Source organism: Rhinopithecus bieti, unplaced genomic scaffold, assembly GCF_001698545.2.
Source record: "Rhinopithecus bieti isolate Rb0 unplaced genomic scaffold, ASM169854v2 scaffold_6380, whole genome shotgun sequence".
NCBI lineage: Eukaryota > Metazoa > Chordata > Mammalia > Primates > Cercopithecidae > Rhinopithecus > Rhinopithecus bieti.
The window spans coordinates 5645708-5663574 of NW_016806642.1; the positions used below are offsets into that span (position 1 = coordinate 5645708).

Consider the following 17867-nt stretch of genomic DNA (forward strand, 5'->3'; position numbering starts at 1 on the left):
GGAAGGAAGGAAGGAAGGAAGGAAGGAAGGAAGGAAGGAAGGGCGGGCAATAGTTCTACAGGGAGAAAATAATATGATTCCACTACAAAATACAAAATGCCTTGCCAGGTGCTCGGTCCACAGTCAATGCTTAATACTTGACAGTGACAATTATCGCAAAGGTGTTGGGTTAAATCAGAATAAGCAGGTGTGATTTAGATGGACTATGTGAGAATACTGGTGGAAGGTGAGACCACAAAAGAAGGACTGACAGAGGCTGAAACAGGCCAGGGTGCCTTCCCGGATGTGGATGCAATACAGGCTGAAGAACAAGTAAGAATTCAGCAAGAAGAAATGAAAAGAGGAAAGAGTCTGCCAGGGAGGTGGGCCGGTGTGAGGGAAGAAATTCCTGGAAGCTCCAAGATAGGCAAAGGGCCCTAAACCAAGGGCAGGACACTGACATTGGGATCAATTCATTATTTCCATACCATTTAGGGTGTATCACTCTTGCCTCCCTAATAAAAACAGTAAACTTCTTACAGGAGAGGATATTGCCATATTTCTCCCGCATCCCTTTCAGTTACTAAATCAGTATTTAACCAAACGGAAGCACCAGTGACTTCTTGTTAGTTTACACAGGATGTCTCCCTTGGGCAGGTGCAGCTATGCCTCTTGGACCCCTCCTTTCCTTCTCTCCCATCCACCAGCACTCAGATCAATTGCTCTGTGTTTGATGAGTCTGGGTGAAGCCACTTTCACCCACATCCTGGGATGGCTAAGAAACTTTCTAAATCTAAGCCCTCGGGCAAAGATGTGAGAGGATTATTTGTAAAAGGTTTTGACCACCTTATCTATATAGTTTTAACCCCAATACAACCACCAAATCTGACAATTGCTCCTTAAAAAAAAAAATCAAGTTATAGCCAGCATAAAGGGGAAAATGCTTTATTCCCTGTGCCTGGTGCTTTCTTTCTGGGGAGGGAGAGTAATCAGTGTTAAGTCCTGGACTTTCTCTGCACCTTTACTAACTTCTCCTTGCAGGTGCCTGGAGCACAGTCCTAGGCAGCAACTTATGGATGAGCTGGGTAGCACAGACTGGACATGCTCAGTTCAGCTCCTCCCGTCCTCAGCAGGGAAAAAGGACATTAGTTATCAAGTGTTCACTGGGAGGCCCTGACAGCAGACTCTAACCCACTGAAGACCATCTGGTCACAGGCAAAGTTTTCAACACTTTGACTTAGGGACACCAGATGTGAGTGGGCAAAGCGCTATGAGCTGCGCAGAGAAAAAGAGGGCAAATCACTGGTAGATTAAGAACATCGTCAAAAATTGTTGCTGCTTAGGCCGGGCGTGGTGGCTCATGCCTGTAATCCCAGCACTTTGAGAGGCCGAACTGGGCAGATCACTTGAGGTCAGGAGTTCAAGACCAGCCTGGCCAACATGGTAAAACCCTGTCTCTATTAAAAATACAAAAATTAGCCGGGCATAGTGGCAGGCACCTATAATCCAAGCTGCTCGGGAGGCTGAGCCAGCAGAATCATTTAAAAAACCCAGGAAGCAGAAGTTGCAGTAAGCTGAGATCACGCCACTACACTCCAGCTTGGGCCACAGAGTGAGACTCCGTCTCAAAAAAAAAAAAATTGTTGCTGCCTGTTTTCAGTGGTCTAGACGCCACTGGTCTCCAACAGGCAGTATCTTGGGACTGAAAATCCCTATACAACACACAACAGTTCTCCGAAGGGAGGAGATAAAACAGTCAGACTGGGTTAAGCATTACTTCTTTAAGGTAGGCATATGAAAGGCTAATACAGTCCATCACCACACTTTCAGTGTGGTTCAGGCAGAAAAAAGAAAAACAGTCAGTAATCTCCAGGGGGTGTGAAAATATGTAAAAACTTTGATATACCCCAGTTGGAGTGAAATCCCCAAGGCGAGGCTATAATCTCTCTTACGGAGAAAAAGTAGAATAAGTTGCTTTCATGTACATTGTCTAAACCCATCCGGAAATGGTGTCAATTTCCCATGAAAAACAGATAAGAGCCTTTCAAAGATATCTAGGATTTCAGGCAGCATGTTCTATTTTTACCTTATGATGTTTAACCTTCACAGAGCATAAGAAAGTCCCTGCCCTTGAGAAACATTAATATAATTATAACCTAAGACTTCCAGATGCTAAGAAAGTCTGCGCCAGAGATAACTGTATTATAAAATCATGCCAACAAGGTGCTGAGAACTAGCAATTTTGCCCTATCCCATCTGTGAAAAATCTTAAAGGAAGAATTGCTGCTCTCCATTCAATTCAGAGGTGTAGCTTCAATCACACACCAACCACCAACTATGGCCCAGGCACTGTGCCAAACACTGCCCATGGTCCTTCCTCCTCTGTCAAGGTAGGCGCCATTATGGCTCCCATTTTACAGGTGCGGAAAGCCAGTCTCAGGGGTTATGTAGTTTGCTGACCTGGCAGAGCAGTAGTGATCCTAGTCCATCTGATGCCAAAGTCCTTCTCTTTCTGGCTCCTCTCCCTGCCACAATCACTAACCACTTAGGAAAATCCTGTTTTTAAGTTAACTTCTCTGTCTTTTTGCAAGTAAATTTTCTTAGGTTGCAGAAATCCCAGAGCCAGGTCCCATCTACCAATGTCTTTCAACTGTTTCTAAAGACAACAGCGATTTGAAGATTTTATGGATGAAACAAGTGAAAATCAGGCAAATTCACCTGCTGGTGAAACAGTAGTGAAAATTGTCATATATCAGTATATTAGAGGCACAAATTCCAAACAAATGTAGTCTTTTAGAGCAGAAAGTTCAATGGGCCCTAAGTCAAGGGGGCTGGGTTTTAGACGGGCTCTGACAGCTACAGAATGACCTTGTGTGAGCTGCCAAACTCACACAAGGGAGAGAGAAATAAATTCTATTTAACTGTATTTTTTGGAAAATTAAAGGTAATACTATATATAAAATGGATTTTGTAAGCTGCAAAGCCCTATACAAATGGAGGATTTAATTATAATTATTTTGACTCAGCTATTTGGCTGGGATCTTACAGAGAATTTTAATCATCAGACAGAGTTTAAAAAAAAAAAAACTACAATGTAGTTTGGCATAATAATGATTAGGAACAAAACCCAAGCCTTAGCATATGTAGGTTCAAATCCTAGTTTTCCCATTTAACTCTCTGTGTGGTCTTGGGCAGATTACTTACCTTCTCTGTGCCTCAGTTTCCTTATCTGGAAAATGGGGATACCATGGAACACACTGAGCACCCTGCCACATGCATTGTGAGTGTTCAAGGAGTGTTCAGCAGCCAGTGAGAGGCCTGGTCAGGATTAATCTGCTTCTAAAGCCCACATACTCTTGCTCTGCTGTGCACCTTTTCAACAGACACGCGGCCGTTGGAAGAGTAAGTAGTTGTGTAGTTACCAAATGGAAGGGAAGACACCAAGACAGTTGCTCTTGTATCTTCTCCCATTTGCCCTTATCCTGGCTTTTAGACTGGATTCTGCTTTGGGCATGGTAGAGGATTCACAGAGGTGTGGAGCTGGAGAGAATCAAGATGCCGAATAGTGAACTATAATGCTCCTAGAACTCTGGCTTACCTCATAGGGTTGCCCTGAAGACTGTGCAAGTTAAAACACTTAAAGAACTTAGAATAGTACTTGGCCCACAGTATGCTCAGTGTGTTAATTATTAGTATACTATTATTATTTTCACCAAGCAGACAAGAGGGGGCAATAAAATTAAGTAGCCTGCACTATAAGACAAAACAGCTGCATTAGAGAGAATACGACACAATCATATACCTTTGACAAGCAGCCCTGAAATGCACCACATTTTTAACTCCCTGGGATACCCTTTGAGAAGAAAGACAAGTCTTCAGGCTCCGAGTGAAACTGCTTCCTTCTCTCTCCTCCTCCACCCTTCATATGCTAAAAACACAACAGGCTTCATTCAACACTGTCTTTCTTTTCTTCACTCTCCTATCCCCTGGAGATCAGCTTCATTCCACAGTGAAGGCCTGGTTTAAGAACCCAGGATAGTCTCAGCAAGTCCCTGGAGACCTCAGAGCAGCTGCAGACTGCTATGGAACTCCAGCCCTTTTCCAGGAGTGGAATGTCTAACTCCTTTTCTCCTCTCCCATCCTTCAATCCCGCACCCTCTCAATCCTTCCTTCAAGGCTCACATCATATCCCACTTCCTCCCGAAAGACCTCTCCCTTCTCGGGATTCTGCATATATAATTGCCAACTCTGTACTCACTGGCTGTATAAAGTGCCTATTTTGTTGCCCCTAAGAGGTAAACTCCCCAGTGGATGGAGCCCCAGGCTCCACATGAAGTGGTCAGACACAAACCAGGTTTCCTATTTTATTCTATCTAAAAATGCTGGTCCTAATCCACTAAGTTGATCTCACCACATAATATGATTTACAACCTCATGTTAGTTAAGGTAACATTAGCAGCTGTAACAAAAAAAAAAAAAAAAAAACCTCAAAACTTCAGCCTTAATAATAGACATTTGTTTTTGGTTCACATAAAACCTAAACAAGTGTGGCTTCCACCGTACAGTGATTCAGGGGGAGTCTCAGGCTCTTTCCATGTTGTGACACTTTCAACACATGACTTCTAAGGTTGCCAAGCCACCAAAGAAGGATCAGAGCGATTCTGCCTGGGGAGTTTTTTATGGGTCAAGCCTACAAGTGACAAAAATTACCTCCAACTTCATTTCATTGGCTAGTATTTAGTCACATGGCTTCACTTAACTGTGAGAAAGCTGAGAAATGTTGTCTAGTCATGTGACCAGAAGAGATGGAAACATATTTGGTGATCAGCTAGCAATCTCTGCCATAAATCTGCCATTTGAAAAACCCTCCAAGGCAATGACCTAACCTATTCAACTTTACATCTCCAGTAAGACTATCAGAATGTTTGGTTCACTGTAAGTGCACAGAAAATGTATGATCAATGAACGAATGAGGGCAGGTGGTAAATCCTGACCAGAGTTCTAGGAGCACTGTAGTTCATAATGAGATATCTTGATTCTCTCCAACCCCATGCCTATCGAAATCCCCTTCTGTACCCAAAGCAGAGTCCAGTCCTAAAAGCCAGGATTAGGGCAGGTGGCTAATATACCAGAGCAACTATATTGGTGTTTTCCCTTTCATTTGGTGACTGCACAGTTACTTACTCTTCCAACAACCACATGTCTGTTAAAAAAGTGCACAGGGGAGCAAGAGTACATGGGTTTTAGAGAAAGATAAATCCTGATCAGGCCTGTCACTGGCTACAGAACTATAGCAGAACACTCACTGAGCACTCACTAAGCACAGTCTGAGTGTGTTTCATGAATTATTTCATTGACTCTTCACAACAAGTCTATGAAGGAGGCACTCATGTTCTTCCTCTGACCCTCTAATCTCCTGAGAATTAATGTATTCTTCCCCATGTTCCCACAGCATTTTTTCCACAACCCTTTCCTGTAATTCACTTGTGGGAGAGATAGTTGCGTGTGGAGGTAACATAGCTGCTCATTGGTGTCTCCCCAATCACACCTTAAGGATAACAAAAAGAGCATACACCTGAGAGTCAAAATACCTAGATTCAAATGCCAAATCCCAACTTAATAATTGTATGAATTTGGCTGAGATACTTACCTTCCTGAGCCTCGATTTTCTTATCTGTAAAATAGGATCAGAAGTCCAAACTCCAAGGAATGCTGAGAAGTGTAAATGTAATAGCTTTCAAAAAATGATACCTGGCATATAGCAGGTGCTCAAAAAAGTGAGAATTGTTCTCCTTCTCTCTCCTTGAGGGCAAAGGTAATATTTTATTCCTGGACATGAATACTATATCTTTCATGTGATAAATATATAATAAATGTTAGTTGAAATACACTGAGTGATAAGCTTCACTGTTGAAAAATAAAATAACAAACCCAACCTCTGCTTTGTCTTTAGAAGTCCTCTTTATCACCCCTCCCCCTTCCCACACACTTCATTACTCTTCTCTCTTTGGGTAACATGAACTTTTTTTCTTCTACTCAGAAAATTTAAACGGCAAACAGAGCACCTCAGGATCCTTTCCTCCGGCCATTATCCTTCTCTTTCAAGTTGTGCTCAGCAAGATTATTTGGATATTGGAGCTAAAAACGGTCAGATTACAAGTGGAGGTCCCTGAAATGTAACATTCCCCATTGTAGGATTCTGGAATTACACCGAGCACCCGCACCCGGGAGGGGTTGCTCTTCCCCCAAAGAGCTTGCTGTTCTGAAAAAAGCCTTTGTTTTAAGGCTTTGCAAAACTGCACTGTGGAATCCCCTCCATCCAGGTCCCCAGCACTGGCCTGGGTACTGCTCAGATCTAGAGCGTCTGCATGCTCCCTATAAAACAAAACACTCTGGAGTCCTAAAACCTTGTAAAAGTTGCTATTCTCTGAGCTTTGGTGCTACCTTGCAGCAGGACCATCGTTTTGAAGCCAGATTTTCAGATTTCTCCAATAAGCCCTTGATAATGATGATGGGAATGGGTGAAGCCAGGGAATGGGTGAAGCCAGGCTAAGGCCCTTCTGTTGAAGAAAGAGGCCTTGAAGACTTGAGTGTTTCTCAACTGGGGCCAGATTTGCCAGGGTCTGGTCCTCACTGAGACCTTGAGTGGCTGTCCCACTACACAGCACTCTAATAAATCCCCGCCTCCTCAGCCTACAACCACAGTTGTCCACCAAGATGCAAGATAACATACTTCACGTTCACTAAGTCCATGGTGCTGTGTTAGGTGCTATAGGTTCATAACATTCTTTTATTCTCACAAAATGCCCCAGTAAGCCACATATTATTGCTATTCCCATTTTACAGATAAGAAAACAGAGGCACAAAAGGTTAGGTAACTTTGCCCAAGAAGGCAACAAAGCCCCAATTCAAACTCCCATTCCCTATCAGGCTCAAATCCCATTCTATTTCCGTTACTCCATGCCACCTCTTTAAACAGCTATCAAAGGAAGTCCATCCTATATAGAAATACTTGAAAAAAAAAAGTTTGGACTGTTGATCTTTTAGCCCCCTTCTTTCTCTTAAAAAAAAAAAAAAAAATCTATGGTTCTATGGAGAGAAGGGGGAAAAGGAAATGTAAGGAGGCCAAACAATATAAGGCTTGGCTTATCAGTATTTCATAACAGCTTTTGGATCAAGACTCTACAAAACCTTATTTATGGACAGACAGTTACTGTTAAGCAGAGCCTTTTTATACAACCTTTTCATCTGAGGATGTTGTAGCCTTCTGCTGCCTTTCTATTAGTGAGAGATGAGGTGTGAAATTTGCTGGCCCTGCCAAGATTATCCCATTAAATTATCTGCCCTCTTCCAATGTAATTCACTACGGGGCAACTGTTTGAGACTCAGGCGCTATGGATGTCCATGCCTGGGTGTTCTGGGAGGTGCGGCTGGGGACGGGGGGATGAAGGAAAAAGTTCAGGTGGTGGTAGCATCCCAATGACATAATACTAATCCACGTTTCACTGCCTTACCAAAATAAAGTGGATGCCACAATTATCCCATTCCTAAACAAACTGAAAACCCCAACCAAGCTTACTGCAACAAAGAGAGAGCCTTTTACTGCTGTTTATTTTATTTTGTATTCGTTAGCTTTTTAGATATTCCTGGCATGCAAGTCAGTCTCCGTGTAACAAGCAGCTGCATTTAGTTAAGGATTTTCGAAGAGTTGCCCCCATCCCCTCCCCCTTCAACTCCAGAGAACTTTCTCAGACTCTCCTTTCTCTTCGAGTGTCTACAGAACAGTCTCTCCTGTCACACCCCAGGGAATGGGTGAAGCCAGGCTAACGCCCTTCTGTTTGAGAAAGAGGCCTTGAAGACTTGAGTGTTTCTCAGGTGGGGCTGGATTTGCCAGGGTCTGGTCCTCACTGGGACCTTGAGCTGGCAAGCCAGCTGTCCCACTAGACAGCACTCTAATAAATCCCTGCCTCCTCAGCTTACAACCACAGTTGTCCACCAAGATGCAAATACAAAGGCACTTCATCACAATATACCTCATTGATAGATGGAAAAAACTGGCAAGCACACTTCTCTAACCACATCAAAGTTGAAGCTCACTACAAAAATATAATTCTTCCAGAACCAGAGATCCAGGCTATCCAACAAGGTGCTTCCAGTCTGTCTCTGAGTTTCAGCAAGACCGTCTTAGGGAACTCCAGCACCGGAGGGAAAATTGAAATTGGCTGTCTTCAATAATTTCTTATAACCTCTAGATTATGGCTAAGCAAGCTTCCCTTTGCTGCTATTAGAAAACCTTGGGAAATACCACCTTTGTTCCATACATTAAAAGAATATAAATTGTAAGAATTAAACAAGGAGAGAATGTCTAGGACAGCCATTAAGGTAAGAGCATGAACTGTTAGTGCTTATAAGCCCAGCAATGCCACTTTTTAGCAGTGTAAGGAAGTAACTTAACCTCTGTGTGCCTAAGTTTACCCGTCTGTAAAATGAGCTATGCCATCTCCCTTATAGGGTTGTTGTGAGGATTCAGTGAGTTAACACTTGCAAAAGGCTTAGAAGAGTGATTGGCCCATTGTAAGGATTCAATAAATGTTTGTTAACTAAACTGTACAAATTGCATCTCAGAATGCTTGGATTCAGAGACATATTTTCTTACTTGAGGTCACAAGGACTTGGCACCATTCTTCAGCTTTTCTCAGGCCCAATTAACAGCCTGCCTGGTGGAAGGGAAACTGGGGAGGTGAGAAGTGGAGGCTCCATGGAGTGTGCTAACCTGGGATAAGGCCTAGAACTGGCCACCAACACTCAACCCCTTTCAACCTCCCCAGAAAGGCAACCCATTGCCTCAGGCATCAAACACTCCAAGTCAGCAGTTCCTATTTTTCAGGGGTTGACATTTTTCTTGGAAAATATAGCTATAGCTATAAATACAGAACGGTAAAAATGCACACAAAATTGTGAATATTATTTCTGGGAGTTCACATATCCTTCATTTCATGTACCCCAAGTTAATTTCATGCACTCACCTCTAGGCTGGGTGCTCTTCTCCAGTACTTTACATGCATGACGTCACTTCAATCTCATAACACTCTTGTAAGGCTCAGGAAAACTAATTGACATACCCATTATACAACAGAGAAAAGATTCAAATCCAGGTCTGTTAAATGCCAAAGCCTGTGCTTGTAACCATTTAGCTTTACTGTCAAGTTCTGCTATACTACACTTCTTTCATACTAGAAGATGGGACAGGAAAAGGAAAAATCCTTGAAAATATGCTACGTTGCATTTTTACTAAGCAAAGCATATATCAGAATTTTGCATACAACCAAAAAAGTTATTCTCCATTCATTCAACAAAAATCTATGGACCACTTACTATATATGTGTGTATATACATATGCTGTCTATCTGTACTATACATTTACATCAAAGTACATATAGCTTACAAAGTGTTCCATTCTCCATAGGATGCTGTGTAAAATTTTCAGAAATATTTGAAATGGGGTAGATGTTCACCATCAAACCACTGGCCAAACCTGATACTAATTTCAGAGCAAGTGACACTTTCAGAAACTTTCCAAAAGTCTAACTGGGGGCCTATGCTCACGATACAGAAGAAAAAGGATGCTATGGGGCAAAGCTGACCCTTCACTAATTATCAGGCAGATAATCTCAGGCATCAGAGTAGCAAAACAGCCTACCATGCACGCTGAATCTATATTGGAAATTAAATATTTCCAAAACTGAAGGAGACAATTTGACTACACCCTTTACCCATCCCACCTTGGTGTGGCTCCCCCAAGTCAGCCAGGGAGGATTTTCAGGCATTTCTAATAAAGTTGGGACTAGGGGACTTGGGCTCTCAGTGTTTTCACCGGAAAAGCTCACAGTCTTAATGCCCTCAAGAGACTTCTATTCTAAAAGTACAGACAAACGCCTATTTAAATGGCGACGGAAGGTTTACAAAATGATAGCAAACACAGTAGCAGGCCACCTCCCTCTGGCCCCGAGCAGCCAAATCACAGAATCTACAAGATTCTGAGAAAGGCCAGTTAGGTTCCTAAAGCCCTGGGCTTGGGTGCAGTTATAAGGTAAGCTTCAGGTTCCTAAAGAAATTGAGCTTTGCCTAGGGAGGGGGTAGATGAGAACTCAACAACGGACAGACCAGAAAAAAATAAATTTAAAGGCTTTCTTCTGGCTAATAAAATAGAAGAATGATGGGAGAAATGTTTTGTATCTTTTTAAATAAATACATGAAACATATCTCCCCTTAAGCTGATTTCCTGAGCCACTGGCTGGGCTACCTTAGGAATCTTGAGTCCAAGAGGAGAAAGTAAATGTGAGTTCTAGCAGAAGTGTTGACCCCAGAGAGAAGATCAGACATTCACAGAAATGGAAAGGGATGCATAAAACAACAAATAAGACAATAATATCAGATTTTAGCTCATTACTAAAGAGTATGGAATAGGCAATACCTTTTTTAAACAATTCTAAAAGGCTGTACACAGTTAAAAGAGACAGAATTGGGGTGGCTTCTGATAACAAGGGTGTCTTACAGTGAGCAAAATCAATGCAGGGACATTTATTTAAAGGCAAGTGACCCCCACCCCCACAAGGGGCTATGATCTAAAAGCAACCATTGTTGAAAGGTGAAGTACAAAGTAAAGGAGTCCACAGAGGAAATAACTGAATTAATCAAAGCCCCAGGCCAGGAGTCCCACCTTAGTTAAAATCACCCTGCTTATCTCCACCTCAATTTGCTGGGCAACCCAACTTGAGAAGGATGTTTACATTACGTAGGCAGCATGGCCCATTTTTACTTTTCACCCAGGTGTTGTGGCGCAGGGCCAGATGTTTGGCATCACCAAGCAAAACATCTATGTGACCAAGCTGTTTACATTTCATTAGGATTTTTCATCAGGAAGGTGCATTCCCTGCTGATGTACATCTTAATTACAATTAGGAGCTCTATTTACCCCCAGGAGCTTCCAGATTAGCACGACCACATTATAGGATCCGTTTCAGAAATCATCCTCAGAAAATGCTACTCTAGCTTCCAAAAACCACCTCCAAGAAATCAAAATTTACACACAACTTCCTTCCAGAGTGTGTTTTCTACCAAGAAAGTCAGCTAACTTTCAGTAAAAACTAATTCTGTATTCGTAGTCTATGTAGTGAATACATCTTTTTCCTCTCAACTGCTAAGTAGCGCAGAGCCGTTTCTTTTCCTAAACACAGTGCTAACTTAAAAATGAAAGATGCATGATAAAAGAGCAGAGACCTAGTTACCCGCTCAGGTTTGGGGCTGGGAGTGGGGGAGGGCAAAATCCAAAGGCTCCTCACCCCTCAAGGGATGCATGTTAAAAGTGAGGCCCGAGACCCCGGAGACTTTAATCAACTTTCCCCCTCCAACCTCCAAAGAATGAATCAGTTGTCTCCACAGGCTCAGCCGGGCTCTTCCCTCTTATTGTGTACCGGCCCAGACGCAGCAAGGACCCCAGCTTCCCGCAGCGAACTAAGACGCTTGGGCTTGCAGTGAAGTCTTTCTCTAACTGTTGCGATTGTCTTTGGAGATTACCAAAATCAAGTATGCATTAGACGGCTTTTCCCCTTCTTGTTTGTAACACGCACACACACACGCGCGCGCGCGTGCACACCCAAAGCACTTTGGAGCCGCAGGCCGCCTCTGACAGCACATTTTGCACAAAGTGGCAGCGGCTGCAGCGGCGCACAAGTTTTGGCCTCTATGATGACCCTCGGAAGGGCCGGAGGGCCGGGGGCGGTGGCGATGCGAGGCCGCCGGAGCACCAGGAGGGCAGGGCTTTTGTTTGCGTCGATCCGAGAGCCGCCTGGGCTCTGGCAGGCACCACTGAAAATCCGAACTCCCTCCTGGACCGCGCCTTCAGGGCCGGCTCGCAACTTGGGGGCAGGATAGACTTGCCACAACACCGGCTGGGTCGCGCTAGGGGTTCGGGGAGACAAGGGGGGACGCCCTGCACAGAAGTGCCCCATCACCCCCAGGACCCCCAAACCCCTCCACGCTTCTGTCAGCGCTGACAACCGCTGCTGCGCGCCGAGAAACGAGTCCCTGGGCGCACCCCGGCCCGCCGCGGGGCTCTGGGGCAAACCCTGGCCTGGCGGCGCCGGCGAGCCCCGTGGCGGGTGACCGGACGCGCCCCGGGGCCAGCGCGGCGCTTCCTGCGTGCGGTGTCCCGCGCCCGGTGAGCCGAAGGTAAGGGTGGGCCACGGGTCAGGGGGTGGGGGCGGGCGGGGACCGGCGGGGCCTCTTACCTTGGGCAGCCAGCCCCGCCGCTGCGGCCAGCGAAGCGCGGCCAGCCAGCGCCAGCGAGCTGCGGGGCGCGTTCCCGCGGCGGCGCGGCCGGCTGCCCATTCCTCCTCTCGCGGCGGCGGCGGCGGCGGCGGCGGCTCCCAGGCCGCGCGCAGAACATCCACGGGCTCTCTCCCGGCTCCCGACCGCCTCTTCCCGGCCGCTGGCGCTGGCAGGACGCCTGGGGCGTCTGCAAAGCTCTTTGTCCCTCTAACCTGCTCCCTCGCCTCCGCCCGGCCGCCTCTGGATGCCGCGAGCGCGATCCCTCCCCAGCCCTGTGGCTGCAGCCTCGCCTGGGCCGGCGGGTCAGTCCCAGGCTGTCCGGGTCGCACCAGTGGGCGCCGAGTCGCCCCGGCTCGGACTCTGAGAAGAGCGCACCCTGCGCCCAGGGGCTGCTGTCCCGGGGCTGCCTAGCAGGCGGCGGTGGCGGCTGCTCTCGCTTTCCACGCTCCCTCTCTCGCTCAACTTGTCACTTTCCACCAACTCTCCAGCCCAGCGCCCCAGCACCGACCAATGGGAGACGCGGCCCAGGCCGGCGGCCCAGCGCCCTCTGCTGCCGCCTCTCAACGCCCGCACCCTCCCCGACTTCGCAGAAAGCGGTCGCGGCTCCCGCGTCACGGGCACGCTCCCTCCCCTCCCCCACACGCCTCAAACACGCCACCGAACCGAGCCCGGGGGACCTTCGAGGCTACTTGACAGAAGGGGAAACCGAGGCTCAGAGACACTTTTCCGGGATCTCAAGCCAGTTCGTGGCTGGACAGGAGACTCAGGTTCTAGCAGTCTCAGCTCTGTCACTGTTAGCTGTGTGACTCCGGGTAATGGAACATTTATTGCTATCATACAATTTCCCTTTTGATTTCTTCTTGGACCCAAGAGTTGAGAGAGTTCTTACACAAGTAATTTATACTTCGTCTTTTCGTGTTTAATTTGTAGTTTCACTGAATTCAATGTCATCCGTACCGCCTCCTGGCAAGATTTATTGAGGATTATCTGTGGTTATTTTTGTCAATGTCCCATGGTTTCTTGAAAGAAGGTGTTTCTGTCTTCCGAATGTGAAGATAGAATATTGTGTCGATTTTATCTTCTTTATATTTATATTCATTATTTTTTCAGGCCTTCTGAATCTTTGCGCGCGCGCGTGTGTGTGTGTGTGTGTGTCTAGCCGCTCTGCCATGAGCCAAGGGATCATTAAAGACCTCTGCAATGAGTGTGTCTTTGTCCATTTCTCCTGGTTTAACTTTATGGATCTTGTAATTCATAAATACCCATAATGATTTGACTTTCCCTGTCGAGACTGCCTTTGATCATAAAAAGTGGTGAGCACCTGCTGTTTTCAGGGCTCTGCTCTAGGCTCTGAAGATGCCAGGGTAATAGGACACTGTCAGTCTTGCTCTGGAGGAACAGGAAGAAGCCCATAGTCTATCAATAATCACATGGCCACTTACTAAATACCTCCTGTTTGCCTTGTGTTTTATATGCATTTGCTCACAAATCCTCCACTGACACTAAAAAGAGTCATTAAAAGTATATACTTCTTAGCTGTTTTATATATATTATCCCCATATTACAGTTTTAGAAATTGAAACTCAAAGGGAAAGTAAATGACTTGCCCACAATCACACAGATATGGGGCAGCCAAGCCAGCACTCAGGCTGTTTCCACTGAGAGAGCTAAAAGCCTGTAACCAGAGCCTGGCACATGATAAGCACTCACTCGGGGGTTGTTGCTGTTGCAGTAGCCTCTAAGAACCCAGCTTTAGGGTTTTAAAACAAACAGTCACTTCGTGGAGGGCAAGGACTCTGTCTCAATCATCTAGGTATCTTACCGGCCTCTAACAGTACCTGGAATGCAATAGGAGCTCAATTAATGAGCAAAGGTTAGGTCACCATTTGGAAAATATTAATTTTCATCATATTTGTTTTGTAGGGGTGCACAGAGGAGGGACAAAATTTCATCTATACTCCTTGGCACCAGGAAAAGCAGATCCCTGAGAGTTGAGACATTAGAAGGGGGGAAAAAATGCAGCCCAAAGTATGTCCCAGCAGGTCATGGACTCCAGACTCCCAGCCCTTTGCCTTCAGGCAGGTGAATGACTAACCCATGCGGGACAAACAGTCACTTATTCTTCTCCAGGACTTCATGGCAGGAGCTGTGTTGGTAGCTTTCCCCCTTTCTATCGCTCTGACCTGAGGTCAAAAAATGATAGACAGAGAGGCCTTGGGTCAACCAGTTCATCACCTGCATTGATCTGTCCCCCAAGTTTCTCTGCCTGAGATCTATTCAATTCTGTCCCAATTATCTCGCCTCTTGCCTGAGGAACTTACTGCACAAGATTCTCTTGTTGGGAAACAGTCTTTGATGGTCAGTCTTAGTATATCACAGCCCAGAAATCAGAGGATACTCAGTCACACTGCACAGTGCTGGGCAGTCCTCTGTTGTCTACAGTCAATACACACAGTTGTCAGGCAAGGAGCCTTTCTCATCTACCCACCCTGCCCCCAGCCCCCACCCTATAACTCCTAGGCCCAGGTATCTTAGGTAACAGATGGCTGCCAGTGCTGAGTATACAGAACTTAATGGCACTTTTATCAGTTCTTAACCTTCCAGGAACTTAATCACAGAATCATAGACATAAGGAATGTGAGACCTGGAAAGGGCTTTGGAAATTAACTAGTACACCCCCCTGAACATTTTATACAGGAGAAATATGGGACTCAGGAGGGGGAAACCACCTTGCCCAAGGTCACAAAGCTGGCCAGAGCCAAAACTAGGACCTAGACCTGCCAGTCCAGACCTGGGTAAGGACCATCATTAAGTCATCCCAGATTCCTTCAGTTTAGCTATAGCACATACGTTTCCAAAGAAAAGGTTAGAAGTGGCCTGGCGCGGTGGCTCACGCCTGTAATCCCAACACTTTGGGAGGCCAAGGTGGGTTCATTGCTTGAGATCGGGAGTTCAAGACCGTCCCAGCCAACATAGTGAAACCCCATCTCTACAAAAAAATATAAAATATTAACCAGGCATGGTGGCGCACCTGTAATCCTTGCTACTTGGGAGGCTGAGGCATGAGAAGTACTTGAGGCTGAGGTGGAGATTGCAGTGAGCGGATGTAGCATCACTGCACTCTAGCCTAGACAACAGAGCAAGACTCAATCTCAAAAAAAAAAAAAAAAGCTGGGGTGGGGGGTGTTAGAAAAGGCTTTTCCTGTTTAAAAAAGTAAAAGAGGTAAAATATATATATATGCAAAATAGTGTGTGTGTGTGTGTTGGGTGTGTGTATTATATTTTTATATATTAAAATAATATATATATATATATTTATGCAAGTTCAGTAAATGCCAGTGTTTAAGAGCACAGGCTGGGGAGTTGGGCTGCTTGGTCTCATGCTTCAGCTTCTTTGGTTGCTGCTGAGTGACTATAGACAAATATCTTAGGTCCCTATACTTTTCTTTCTCACCTGTAATATGATGATGATAATAATAGCACCTATTTCATGCTGTGGTTAGTGTTAACTGAGTTAACTCATAGCAAGTGCTTTTATGAGTATCTGGCACAGAGAGGCACCTAATAAATGGCAGATATTCTCTTTATTATTTACTACATGAACCTATTTATATCATCAAAATAAGGTTGATCCTAGCCCATTTTTTACAAATGGGCTAAGTGAAATGAGTTTTTAAAACTTGCCCAAAGTCAAAACATTAAAGCAAAAAGGCAGGACTCCATCCCAAGTCAAATATCTCTCTACACTACACACCGCTGTCTCACCCCTGGTGGGCTATCAAAAAAGCTCCAGGCAATCTAAATGTTCCTCTCGCAAGCCTCTTTTGGCCCTGCCCTCTCTTTCAGGAAGCCAGCAGTTGACACAAATGGATTAGAGAATCCAGGTGAAGCTATTCATTTCCCAGGGGCCTGGCTCAAGCTGAGGTACTGGCAGAGGCTCCTGCTACTTACGGAGGCACTCATCTCCCCTGGCCTCTTGCACTGGCAGACACAGTTCTGTTTATTATCACTGTGAGGCATAGTGGGAAAATGGAACAAGAGCAGGACAATAGCAAATCAATGGGGTCAGGTGCCAAAGGAAGCATTAAATAGAAAACTATCTTTCGTTTCAAAAAGTTATTGCAAGGAGAGACTCATTTGGGCCATCCACTTGATTTACCCAAAAAATACAACCATTAGTTATTCTTGGAGAAACGGTGTAGTATGATGCTTACCAGGAAGGGCTCAGGAGCCAGATTGCATGGATTCAAATCCTTCTCTGCTCTTAACAGTTGTGAGATCTTGGGTCCCTGTATTTTACTTTCTTCATCTGTAAAGAGACATAATAATAATACCTACCTGTAGCTTTGTTCTGAAGATTAAATTAGTTAATACCTGTAAAGAATTTAACACAGTACCTGTCACACAGTAAGCAGCCAATATTTATTAGCTATTATTGTTAGTGATTAAGAAAAAGACTCTAACATTAAACGGAGCTGGCTAGATGATCTGAACAAGTTGTTTAATTTCTTTAAGATACAACATTCTCACCTGCTAAAAGGAGAGACAAATAGAACCAATCATATAAAGTCATTTTTAGTATAAAATAATGTATTTTATACTTTGAATACAAAAGTCGCAAAACAGTATTTGGGGAGCTGGGCATGGTGGCTTGTTTCTATAATCCCAGCTACGAGGGAGACTAAGGTGAGAGGATCTGTTGAGCCTAGGAGTTTGAGACCAGCCTGGGCAATATAGCAAGACCCCCATTTCTGTAGAAATATACATATTTTTAAAAATAGTGTTTAGCATGTTACTCAAAAAATTGTTATTATTGTTTTTTCTCTAAAACTACATTATGAGATAGGAGAGAAGCATAAATTTGGTGATCATACAACCTGAATTTCTAACACAATCTTGATTTCATATATTTTGTTCCATTAGCCTCTTAGGTCTATTTGTACATGAGTAGAAAACAAGATTAAAAATAATATGTGTAGTGTTATCAGAAATTCATAAATAAGAAACTTAAGAATAAGGGATTGCTAGTGAAGCTATTACCAGACATTATAGACTATAATACTTCTGAAAGAAAGCATTGGAGAAAATCTTAGAAAATCTTGGATTTGGAAAAGATTTCTTGATGTCACAAAAACCATGAAGTATAAAAGAAAAACTTGATAAGGCTAAGCACAGTGGCTCATGCCTGTAATCCCAGCACTTTGGGAGGCCAAGGTAGGCAGACTGCTTGAGCTCAAGAGTTTGAGACCAGCCTGAGCAACATGCTGAAACCCTGTCTCTATAAAAACACACAAAAATTAGCTGGGTGTGGTGGTGGGCACCTGTAGTTCCAGCTACTCAAAAGGCTGAGGTTGGAGAATCACTTGAGCCCAGGAGGTAGAGGTGGTTGTAGTTCCAGCTGTAGTTCCAGCTACTCAAAAGGCTGAGGTGGGAGAATCACTTGAGCTCAGGAGGTAGAGGTTGCAGTGAGCCAAGATGGTGCCAGACAGAGTGAGACAAAGAAGAAGGGAAGGAAGGAAGGAAGGAAGGAAGGAAGGAAGGAAGGAAGGAAGGAAGGA

At 44.8% G+C, this 17867-nt stretch overlaps 1 protein-coding gene across 1 annotated transcript in view; it reads right to left on the reverse strand.

Annotated features, from left to right (window-relative positions):
- ROR1 (receptor tyrosine kinase like orphan receptor 1) overlaps nt 1-12772 on the reverse strand; it is a 418261-nt gene extending 405489 nt beyond the window's left edge. Inside the window, exon 1 of the mRNA XM_017877198.1 lies at nt 12270-12772. Within this exon, the coding sequence (XP_017732687.1) occupies nt 12270-12369 (100 nt within the window). The 5' untranslated portion in view covers nt 12370-12772. The remainder of the gene's footprint in view (nt 1-12269) is intronic.
- Between the last annotated feature and the right edge of the window lie 5095 nt (nt 12773-17867).